Below are 12,196 nucleotides of genomic sequence, written 5' to 3'. Positions count from 1 at the left end.
GGTTACTATGTGGGACACTATTGGAGGGGTTCTCTACTGCATAGGCCACAGTTATGGGATTACCTACTGCTTGGGGGAAAATAATGGGTAACCATTGGGGTTAAGGTTTAACCATGTCATAGCAATTTATCATTTATTATAGTGCACAGTGCTGGGGGATGAACATCGCACGCTAATCTGACAGTGCCAGGAGCGCCGCATGCCTTCTTCAATAAATATCAAGGTTGGCCTGCGACTTTGTCTAATTTTTTTAATATTGACACCCCTGATCTTGATCAGATGATCTTGAGTCACCATTTGACGGCCAACATGTGGGCCTATCAAGTAATGATGGAATCCCTGCAGCCTGCTTGCACTAGAGGATTTTCTAGCTTAGCAGGCAAAAATCACTACCAGCAGCAGCACGGCTACATCGCTTTTTTTTTTTTTTTTTTATGTTTTGGTCAAAAAAATTGCCTAATGGCTCGATTGGAGGAGAGGGGCAAGATGCAAAAGTTTATTCGCAAAAGATACATGCAAACAGATTTATTTGCATCTGGACCCTCTGCGCCACAAAACACATCTTTCAGCGTTTCATAAATGTCCCCCTTAGGGTCCTTTTACACACATATATTTGACAGATTATCTGACAAATTTTTGCCAAAGCATAAACAGAGAACAGGTCATAAAGGAAAGACTGAGATTTCTCCTCTTTACAACTCAATTCCTGGGTATTGTCTGTGTAATAGGACCCTTAACAATAAGTGCAGTTGTTGTTGAATTTAAAAAAGAACCTTTATTTTGATTCACAAAGAACAAAACTATGTTTGTGGTCTCAGACTTTCAACAAAAGCTGTAACTGTGGTTCAATTTAAAGGAGGGGAGGGGGCAAAAAAAAAATAAATACTTGACCTCCAACTGTTAACAATGCAGTTGTGGTTCAATTTAAACAATAACCCTTTCTTTTACTGGACAAAACGATGTCACCAGCCTCTGACCCTTTTCTAGCTGTAGTTATTTTCATACAGCATAGACCCAGACCCTTTTTTGGAATGCACAGGAAAAGGCTTTACTCCACTTCTCCTGTCTTACTGACAGCCACCAGCTCCTCAGAACATATGATCCCCCTCTTTAAGGACACTAGTTCAGGCCTATCAATGCCTGCCTGCAATTAGTAACCTTTCCCTAGTGTGAACAGAACAACGATTCCTCCAACCACAAACACACAGGTGTGAGGGCGCAGGTCCAACAAAAAAAAATAAAAAATATGTATAAAATTTATTAAAAGACTCAACGCGTTTCGGAACCGCTCTGGTTCCTTTCTCTAGAGTCATCTTGAGGAAGGAACCGGAGTGGTTCCGAAACGCGTTGAGTCTAATAAATTTTATACATATTTTTTAGTTTTATTTTTTTGTTGGACCTGCGCCCTCACACCCGTGTGTTTGTCGTTGGAGGATATGTTGCTCTATTGATCCCTGGAGGATATCAGGAGTGGCTGCGGTCTGTCTCACATGTGCTTCAGAGTGTTGTGCCTCCTAGCTAGCACAACCTTACCAGGTGAGGGTTACCTTGTTTTTTCCTCCCCTTCGTTTTATCTGGTTGATCCTCGCCATGGAGTGCTGTCTCCTTCTTCTTTTTTGTCTAGTGTAAACAGAGGTTTTAATCTGCAGACTTTTTCACCCTTTCCTCCTGTCTTAATGACATTCTCACAGCCACCTGCTCTTCAGCACAGAAAATCCCACATCTTACTCTATCAGTACACTTTTTCAGAACTTTCCATCCCTGTCTTGTGGTAATGCTCGACCGGTGATGTACTAAGGTGTTGCTAGTGACGCCACTTCTATGGTGTTTGGTCGGTTCTGTTGTACAGCTCAGCCAAGGGTGGTAATGTTGTGATGCCAGTGCTAGTCCAGCACACAGGTATGGTGGTGGTACCTGCTTTTAATGTGGCTGGTTGTACTCCCCAAAATGGTCGGTGACCTACCGGGTTGTGATGGGTCCCTTGGGCTCTTGTCACGGTAGTCTGAGTGCCAATTGACCCACCCGGACTGCCGGTACTGCCACAAACAGAAAGGGAAAAAATAACCCAAGGTTTGTAAGAGGTGCGGCTAGGTGCTGGAGCGGAGGAAAGGATGACTGAGTCCCAGTGATGAAAAAACAGAACAGCTTTACTGTACAGTCTCAGTACAAAACACTCTGCTAGCAAATAGGTAGTTTGTACAGGCTTTTGTGCTGAAACTCAGTTGTGCTGAGGAGATACTTGGAAACGTAGAGTAGTGGCGATTGTAGCGGTGCTTGTATAGCTGAAAGTACAGCAGAGTAGTGCAAAGAAGAGTTTGTCAAGGGAGTCCCAACCCAATATAGTACTGTGCTCTGCCAGAAATTTGAGAAAATACTTGAGAGTAAGAAATACTTGTACCTATGTATAGACTAGAGTCTGATAACCTTCTTCCCTACAGTGTCCAGGTACTCATCTTAATAGGGTGATACAAGCCCCAGCCTTGGTTACCTGGGTTAAGTTAAGTTTACGAGGGTGTCCCGGTTAACCTTCAGTGTGAGATAGAATACGTAGACCTTCTGGTACCTTTGGTCTATCCAGACTAGTTCCTCTTGTATATCAGGATACTGCCCTGCACTTTGTAGAGTGGTTCTCGGCGTGGGCTAGGATGATCCCCGACTTTTCTCCCTTTGTAGTGTTTAGCACTGCATAGTAGAAATAGTAGATAGACTGGAATAACTGAGCGTCTCTGGTTGCTTCTGCATACACGTGGCTTAACAGACTCACTAACTAGACTGAACTGACTAGTCCCGGACAAGGGTCCTGGCAGAGCCAGGCCCTGGCTTGGCTACAGCAGGGACGTTTGCTTTGTGTGTCGTCCTTCCACGAGAATCTGGATAACACTAAAGCTACACCTCCTCCCACCAAGTAACTACTTTCTAAAGGGGATGTGTTATTTACCCTGTGAGTGGTGGAAAGGAATGGGTGCAAGAGAAAGAAAAAGAGAGGCTGAGAGTAGAGGGCATCTCCCATAGGTTAGAAAAAGCACATGGTATAAATAAAACAATAACCCTTAGCTTCAGGTGTGCAACACATAAGAGCATATATATAAAATACTGACATCTCGTGGTAAAACTATAGAATACCTTTATCACCACTTAACCTGAAGACAGGTGTAAGAAACACAAAACAACCGTAGTGGGACACCACAGTCTGAATTAGCAAACTTTCCCTATTTACAACAGAGGTCTTAATCTCTGAACATTTTTTCACAATTAGAAATTGTTTTATTTTCATATAAAATGACTTCCATATTTTGGTATTATTTTACTGTGTCTGAGCATGGCCTATGTCTTGATATAAGCTATTGATTCAATACCACTTTGATTCTAGGAACGTTCCTCTTCATGTGCTGAAACTTGTACTCCAGGATATAGCAGAGAACTAAACCAAAGAATATACTGCTGCTATCTATGTGTACTTTGTGCTGCTGGGAAATATTCTAGTGGAATTGGTGAGTATATACTTATATATATGGATAGAGAAAGAGAGACCTCGATGTGGCACACCTGTTCCTGTACACTGCAGGTACATGTGTAGTGTAAGGAACCACAGAGTCCAGAAAATAAACTTAACCAGGTGCAGACTTTACAATAGAGAATCTTCTTAAAGGCATGGTACAGAATAACTTTTTTTTTAATGTAAGTGCAATACAGATAATACTTTGCTGACTGAAATCCCTTTGTGAGCTGGGTGTTTGGAATAGAATGCTTCCCGCTGGGAAATTATAGATTAGAAATAACAGCTTGTCTCTGGCAGACAACACTTGGGAATAGTCTCTTAATAGTTGACTGACGTTAGATTGACTTGTGGTGGTGACGGAAGACTGCCTGCAGTATCGGGAGTTTACAGGGCCCTATCAAGACCCTTAGGTACTCAGCTGTGGGGGAGAAGTGCTTACATTCATAGGTATGAAATATTCACATATTGCTGTCCCTGGGCACAGAGTGACACAAGATCCAGGAATGTAGGCCCCACCTAGTGGGATAGTCTAGCCATTTGGGGGACCCCTAAGGAAACCTAGCAGTTTGACGTCAGAGCATGGCAGTGAGGACACAGAGAACCATTAGAAGTGAGTGAGTAAGCAAGTGAGCCTCCCCAAAATTAGGCCAGACACTGCATGGCATTGAGCACACAAAGAACCATTAAAAGTGAGTAAGGAAGCAAGTGAGCCTCCCAAAAATTAGGCCAGACACAGCATGGCAGTGAACACACAGAAAACCATTAAAAATGAGTGAGGAAGCAACTGAGGCTTCCAAAAATTAGGTGAGACACAGCATGGCAGTGAGAACACAGGGAACCATTAAAACAGAGGTAGCATATGAGGAACCACCCCAAAATTCAGCCTGACACAGCATGGCGGTGAGGACAGAGTGAACAAGGTAGAAGCAGTAGCCAGTGAGCCTTCAAAAAATTATACCAGACACAGCATGGCATTGAGCACACATAGAACCATTAAAAGTGAGTGAGGAAGCAAGTGAGCCCACCCAAAAATTGGAGTGAGTCCAGGGGCTGGGATTTTTAGTGGTCACGAACCTAGGTGCTGACAGCTAACTGGCTAACTGGCTAGGCCCTCGGCCACGGCTAGACAAAAAAAAAAAACAAAAAACAGCTGGCTGGTTGGCGGGGGGCGCGATCGGCGGGCCCCTGGCAACCAGTCCTGCTCCTCCACAGAGGTAGTGTGACGTCAGAGCATTGCAGTGAGGACACAGAGAACCATTAGAAGTGAGTGAGTAAGCAAGTGAGCCTTCCCAAAATTAGGCCAGACACTGCATGGCATTGAGCACACAGAGAACCATTAAAAGTGAGTAAGGAAGCAAGTGAGCCTCCCAAAAATTAGGCCAGACACAGCATGGCAGTGAACACACAGCAAACCATTAAAAATGAGTGAGGAAGCAACTGAGCCTTCCAAAAATTAGGTGAGACACAGCATGGCAGTGAGGACACAGAGAGCCATTAAAAGTGAGTGAGGAAGCAAGTGAGCCTCCCAAAAATTAGGCCAGACACAGCATGGCAGTGAGCACATAGAAAACCATTAAAAATGAGTGAGGCTTCCAAAAAATTGGAGTGAGGCCAGGGACTTGGATTTATAGTGGACACGAACCTAGGTGCTGACAGCTAACTGGCCAAGCCAGCTGTCAGTCACCATCAAGGGTACACCTGATGCCGATCAACTGGGGGTGGTGAGGCCCTGGCCGTGGCTACACACAAAAAAAGATAACACAGCTGGCTTGTTGCCAGGGACGCGGTTGGCAGGCCCCCGACAATCAGTCCCGCTCCTCCGCAGACGTAGTGACGTCAGAGCATGGCAGTGAGGGCAAAGAGAACCATTAAAAGTGAGTGGGGTAGATATACCTAAGAACAGAGCGTTGTTTACCAAATGTCTGTTCTGTGCCAGGTTGCTTATTATGAGGGGGTGGCTGTCACAGCAATCCCCAGTGTTGGAAGCCTGGAATAATTTAGTTTCCCAGATTAAGCAGTATGAACTTCTGAGGTATAAAAGTAAAAAGGATGGAATTCGCAAGCACCTGTTTATTTGGAAGGATTGGGTGTAAATGATCTGCCTAAAATAATTTGTTACTCTGGATGTGTGTATTTTTGTTTTTCTTTTTGTGTTTTATTTGTTTATTTATTTTCCTCTCACATCTGCCGCTCCGGGGGTGGGGAGGGAGGAGGATGTTTATTGACATATGTTGGCAGCAGCAGAGGAGGGATACCTCTTATGTGTTTATGTCTTGCACAAGAGTATGAGATTCTTAGCGGTGTATCACCCTTTGATGTGATGCTCCGCTCTGCCGCTGGATGTTTAGTACCGTTTATTTGTGTGGAATGTACTGAATTGTTTGTCACACAGTTGTCCTTGTTGTTGAGGACCACTGCCTTTCCAACTTTTTTTCTTTGTCAATGGAAAAACTAAAATAATTAAGAGTAAAAAAAAAGTGAGTGAGGTAGCAAGTGAGCCTCCAAAAAATTAGGCCAGACAAAGCATGGCGGAAAAAGACTTGGCTGTTGGCTGAGTATTGAAAGAGGAGGAGGAGGAGGAGGAGAGGAGATAACAGAAAATATAGTAGAGGGCCCACTAATTTTAGTGGTCTGTGGGATACAATGTGTTGGTGGCAGGACCTATACACACTATGTGACACCCCCTTAACACTGAACAAGCAGTAGTGAACTTAGATATGCCTTGTGTAAGAAATACAGAAATCAGAAAATATAGTAGAGGGCCCACTAGTTTTTAGGGGGCTGTGGCATACAATCTGTTGGTGGCTGCACCTTTACACACTCTGTGACACGCCCTTTACACTGAACAAGCAGTAGTGAACTTAGATATGCCTTGTTTAAGAAATACAGAAATCAGAAAATATAGTAGAGGTCCCAATAAAAAAGAGTACTGAGCACTTCTTAGTGGTCTGTGTGCAACACCTAATGTCCCCTTTCTGCCAGTAGCCGATCACCACAGTGTGCCGCTGAAATCGTGGTAGCTGCACTGCAAGTCCCAGCCAGCAGTCTGTAGTTATACAATTAAAAAAAAATTGAAGCCCTTACAAGGGCTGTTTGGTTGTTTCGCTAGTATTCCCTGCCTACTGGAACACTAATTCCCTCCCTAAAGCTCTCCCTGACCAGCAGCAGCTCTGTCCCTAATCTCTTCCAGCATGCATTTGAGCCGAGCCTCGGCGGCCGAGATTTTTATATGGCAGGGTCATCTGGTCTGGCCAACCAATCCCTGCTATCGACATCTATGGGTCCCACATGATCGCAGGATGTACCAAAGAGTCTCCTTCATGTTTATTGGCTGAGAAAAAGCGTCAAAACTTACAAGAAACAGATGATGAGATTTTCTCGAGTATCGGTAGATGCTCGTCCAAGTAACGAGTACCCTAATACTCGAACGAGTACCAAGCTTGGATGAGCATGTTCGCTTATCACTAATAAAGATATAAAATTTTATTTTTTATGTGAAGAATCAACAACAAGTGGGACACAATTGTGAAGTGGAACAAAATTTATTGGATCTTTGGACTTTTTTAACAAATAAAAAACTGTAAAAGTGAGCATGTAAAATGATTGGCTTCCTTGCGTGAATACTTTGTAGCATCACTTTCCACTGCGATTACAGCTGCAAGTCTCTTGGGGTCTCTATCAGTCTTTCCCATTCTTCCTTGCAAAACAGCTGGAGCTCAGTGGGGTTGGATGCAGAGTGTTTGTGAACAGCAGTTTTCAGCTCTTTCCACAGACTCACAATTGGATTATGCTGGACTTTGACTTGGCCATTCTAACACCTGGATGCTTTTATGTATGAACCATTCTATTGTAGATTTTGCTTTATGTTTTGTATCATTGTGTTGTTGGAAGATAAATCTCCGACCCAGTCTCATTTCTTTTGCAGACTCCAACAGGTTTTCTTCCAGAATTTGTATTTGGCTCCGTCCATCTTCCCATCAATTTTAACCATCTTCTCTGTCCCTGCTGGAGAAAACCAGGCCCATACCATGATGCTGCCGCCACCATGCCTGACTGTGAGGATGGGGTGTTCAGGGTTATAAGCTGTGTTGCTTTTACGCCAAACATATTGTTTTGCATTGTGGCCAAAAAGTTTGATTTTAGTTTCATCTGACCAGAGCCCCTTCTTCCACATGTTTGGTGCCTCCCAGGTGGCTTGTGGCAAACTTTAAACAAGACTTTTTATAGATATCTTTAAGAATTTGCTTTCTTCTTGCCATTTCTCTATAAAGGCCAGATTTGCTGTTGATTCTTCCCAAAAAAATAAAAATGTTATATCTCTATGTGTGAATCCTGAAATGTGGCAAATGGGGGCCAAATACTTTTACAAGGCACTGTAGCCAATAGGGCCATAGGAGTGCGGTATGTGGGGCGGGCCGCAGGTGGCAGGCACCTGGTACATTGATAAATATCCATACCTATGTAGACATATCATCTATGCAGCGGGGCTCAGGGCTGTTGTTAGGCCCCTTCAGGCTTCACTTATCCACGCTCCTGTTCTGTCCTGATCTGTCCTGTGCGCGTGTCCCTGCCTCCTTGTGTATGTGTACACCAGCTCTTGCAGATTTAGGCTATGTGCACACGCTGTATGAGACCGGCCGGGGTCACGGAGCGGCCGGAGCCGCTTGCTTCACTGTGTGAACTGACAGGTCTTTTTGCGGCCCGAATTCACTGAATTCCGGCCGCAGAAAACCGACCTATAATTTTTTTCTGGCGCCGCACAGGATCCCAGCCGGAGCGCATACGATGTGTGTACGCTCCGGCCAGGATCTAATTGACAATAAGGCTATGTTCCACCCCGCAAAACTACGGCTGTAGTTCTGTGGCGAGAACTACGGCCGTAGTTTTACGTAGTGTGAATATAGCCTTAAAGGGACAGTACGTCCCTAATTATTTTATGCACCCAAGCACTCCCCTATAAATCCCTGTACCTCCCTAACCCCTATGTTGGAGCTTTTGCATGCCTGTGCTCCAAGCTTCCTGACCATGGTTCCTGCCCGTGGTTCCTGCCCTGTGTTTGCTGTTCGTGGTTCCTGCTGCCTGTGCTTCCAGCCTGTGTCTGATATTCTTATTCCAGCCAGGAGTCGTGCTGTGTGCCTGCCTTCCTACCTGCCTATTTGTCTCCAGCTGCACCTCGTCGACCGCCACTAGCAAGCCAAGCCAGGGGTAGCGACCTGAGGGTCACCTGCCACAGCAAGTCCATCCCACATTGAAGTGGGCACTGGTAAAGACCAGCCGCCCTTTAGACTCCGCTCCCTAGTGTGGCTTATGCCAATCCTCCTGACCTCCTTGAATGACCTAATCCATCTGGCCACTCAGATCGACATTTGGTTCTCCAAGAGGGAGGAGGAGGTTCAACAAGAAGGAGAGCAGCACGGTCCTCATCACACGTTCTGGCTGGTCCCAGCATTCCAGAAGCTGGTCGCTTCTGTGTCCCCGCCACTATCTGATGAGCCTATGCTGGTGGAAAGAGTTCATCTGAGAACTCGCCGTCGGGACCACTTCTGCCAGAACGGCCCTCATGGCCCTCATGGCTCTCAGCGACTGGCATACTCCCACAGCTAGGCCAGGTAGGAGAGACCTCCCTAGGTGTGAACACCTCTCCACAATTGCTTCTGCAGGTCACGGTTTTAACCCCATCTGGACTGCAATTTTAGTTCACTGCCTTCCTGGATTCAGGCTCTTCAGGCAGTTTCATCGCTGCATCTCTGGTCCAGAAGTGGCAACTCCCGGTAGTCCAACTTGTCAGACTGTTGTCTATCTCTTCAATCATTGGTAAATCTTTTAGTGAGGCTGTCCAGCACCAGACTGAACCGCTGACACTTCTAGTGGGAGAGCTGCATACAGAGAAGATGGCCTTCTATGTCTTGTCCCGCGCTTCTTCTGACATCCTTTAGGGTCTTCCATGGCTACAGCTCCACATTCTCACCCTGGACTGGAGGACTGGAGATACCTTGCATTGGAGATCAGATTGTTTGACCTTTGTCTGAAAACCCCTCACAGTAAGTCAACTCCGCCTCAATCAAACTCCTCTAACCAATTGCCTGGCCTACCACCCCAGTACCGGGACTTTGCGGATGTGTTCTCTGAAAAACATGCTGACACCTTACCACCTCATTGACCATATGATTGTCCCATTGACCTTCTTCCTAAGGCTATGGCTTCTCATGGAAGAACATATTCTCTTTCTGTTCCAGAAACAGAAGCCATGTCAGCTTACATTAAGGAGAACCTGTATAAAGTCTTCATTCGCAGGTCTACCTCTCCTGCAGGTGACTACTTCTTTTGCACACAAAAAAAGCAAGTCCCTTTGGCTCTGCATGGGATACTGATGCCTCAATAAGGTTACAGTGAAGAACTGGCACCTTGCCATTAATTTCAGAGCTATTTGATCATCTTTGCAGAGCCCGGATCTTCACAAATTGGATCCAAATCCGTGATGAATGGAAGACTGCCCTCAACACCAGAGATGGGCACTTTGGGTTATGCAACTCCTTAATTGTCTTCCAAGAATTTTTTAATGGCATCTTCTGAGACCTACTTTACCCGTGTGTCATTGTCTACTTGGATGATATCCTGATTTACTCCCCAGATCTGCATACTCATGTATCTCATTTGCGTCAAGTACTGAGGTGTCTAAGGGCCAATCACCTCTATGCTAACTTGGAGAAATGTATGTTCCATCAATCCAGTCTTCACTTTCTAGAATACATTGTTTCCAACAGCGGTCTGCAGATGAATCCTGCGAACCTGTCAGCGGTTCTTCAGTGGCCATGTCTGGTTGGCTTTTGTGCAATTCAATGGTTCCTGGGGGTCACTAATTATTATTGGCAGTTCATTCCCCCTTTTTTAGGTTGCGCCGATTGTGGCCCTTACCAAAAAATGCTGATCCCAAGCTATGGCCGTACGATGCAGAGCAAGGCTTTTCTAGGTTGAAGTCTGCCTTCGCCTCGGCTCCTATTCTGTCATGCCCTTACCATGCCAGACCATTCTTTTTAAATTTAGATGCCTTTTTAGTGGGCGCCAAGTCAGTGCTTACCCAGAGAAATTCCTTGGGGAAAGTAAAGACCTGTGGCTTCTTTTCCAAGATTTTCTCTCCCACCGAGTGGAACTATACCATTGGGGATAAAGAGGTCTCAGCCATCAAACTGACCTTGGAGGAATAACAACATCTCCTGGAAGGGGTGATTCATTCAATTACCATCTAAACTGATCACAAGAACCTCCTATATGTTCAAACGGCTCAATGACTTAATCCCAGGCAAGTCAGATAGAGTCTCTTCTTCTCTACATTTAACTTTGTCGTCCACTTCCGTCTGGTGGAGAACAATGTGAAAGCTGATGCCCTCTCATGGGACAGGAAGACCCTCCTCGCCATATTATACCAGCTGAGCATTTGGTATCAGTAGCTGCCAATGCTCTCGGAATCTCCCTCCTGGCAAGACCTATGTGCCATATCTAGCTCTAGGAAGAAGGATTTTAAAATGGGGTCATTCCTCCTTGATCGCTGGATATCTTGAGACCATAAGATCGGACAGATAGTCTAACACCACTGTTGGTGACAAAACCCTTCCAGGAACGTCAAGGACTGTGGGGCCTCCTTCTTCATCTGTGCCCAAAAAAAGTCCTCTTGCCTGAAATCAGCTGGCCTGCTACAGTCAATTCCCATTCAAGATCGTCCTTGGGCACATATTGTGATGGACTTCATTACCGACTGATTAACAATCAGTTTTCGAAGACATTTTGTGCCTCTTCTCGGTTTACCTTCTGCTCCTCATCTGGCCAGCCTTTTTTTCAACGTGTCTTCCGATTGCATGACCTGCCCCAACACATCGTGTCCAACAGGGGACCTCAATTTGTTTCTAAGTTTTGGCGTGCTATCTGTTCTCAGCTCCAGGTGAAGTTGGACTTTTCATCTGCCTATCATTCAGAAAACAATGGGCAAGTTGAGAGAGGGTCAAGCAGGTCCTGGAAATTATCTCTGTCATTTAGTTTCAGCCCACCGGGACAATTGGTCTAGCTTGCTTCCCTGGTTCTATAACTTATAACCATCTAGACTCGATCTCCATCCGGCATGTCACCATTCTTCATTATCTATAGGTGACATCCTTGTCGCCCGTGGCCTCTGCCAGCATCCTCTGAAGTACCTACCATGGATGAGCTGGTCAAAGATTTTGCCTCCATTTGGACCAAACACGAAAATCTCTTTTGCATGCCACTGGTCGTATGAAGTCCTAGGAGGACAAGAAGAGGAGGCCTACTGCAACCTTTGCACCGGGTGACAAGATCTGGTTATCAGCTAAGAATGTACATCTGAAGATTCCAAGTTACAAGTTGGGTCCATGGTTTCTGGGACCTTTCACCGGGCTGAAGTGCATCAATCCAGTCAAATATACACTTAGTTTGCCTCCCACCATGCAAATACCAAACACCTTCCTAGTCTCTCTCCTTAAGCCAGTGGTCCTCTTCAGACATCTATGCCATCAAGGACATCATGGCCATAAAGTCGGTTACAATGAGATGGTTCGTCATGGTCGGCTGGAAAGCGTTCGGTCTGGAAGAGAGGTCCTGGGAGCCTGAAGCCAACATCCTGGACCGGCATCTCATCGAAAAAACTTCCTGCAGAAAAGAGCGAGGGGGTGGGGGAAAAGGGGGCCC

At 45.5% G+C, this 12,196-nt stretch overlaps 1 protein-coding gene across 1 annotated transcript in view; it reads left to right on the top strand.

The window, feature by feature from the left end:
* Window positions 1-7,501, top strand: part of LOC138790097 (extracellular calcium-sensing receptor-like) — a 97,739-nt gene extending 90,238 nt beyond the window's left edge. Inside the window, exons 3-4 of the mRNA XM_069969055.1 lie at window positions 3,371-3,491; window positions 7,425-7,501. Of these exons, the coding sequence (XP_069825156.1) occupies window positions 3,371-3,491; window positions 7,425-7,486 (183 nt within the window). The 3' untranslated portion in view covers window positions 7,487-7,501. The remainder of the gene's footprint in view (window positions 1-3,370; window positions 3,492-7,424) is intronic.
* The last annotated feature ends 4,695 nt before the right edge of the window (window positions 7,502-12,196 follow it).

This window comes from Dendropsophus ebraccatus, chromosome 4 (genome assembly GCF_027789765.1).
Source record: "Dendropsophus ebraccatus isolate aDenEbr1 chromosome 4, aDenEbr1.pat, whole genome shotgun sequence".
In the NCBI taxonomy this organism is placed as follows: Eukaryota; Metazoa; Chordata; class Amphibia; order Anura; family Hylidae; genus Dendropsophus; species Dendropsophus ebraccatus.
This window is presented reverse-complemented; position numbering and strand designations above follow the sequence as displayed.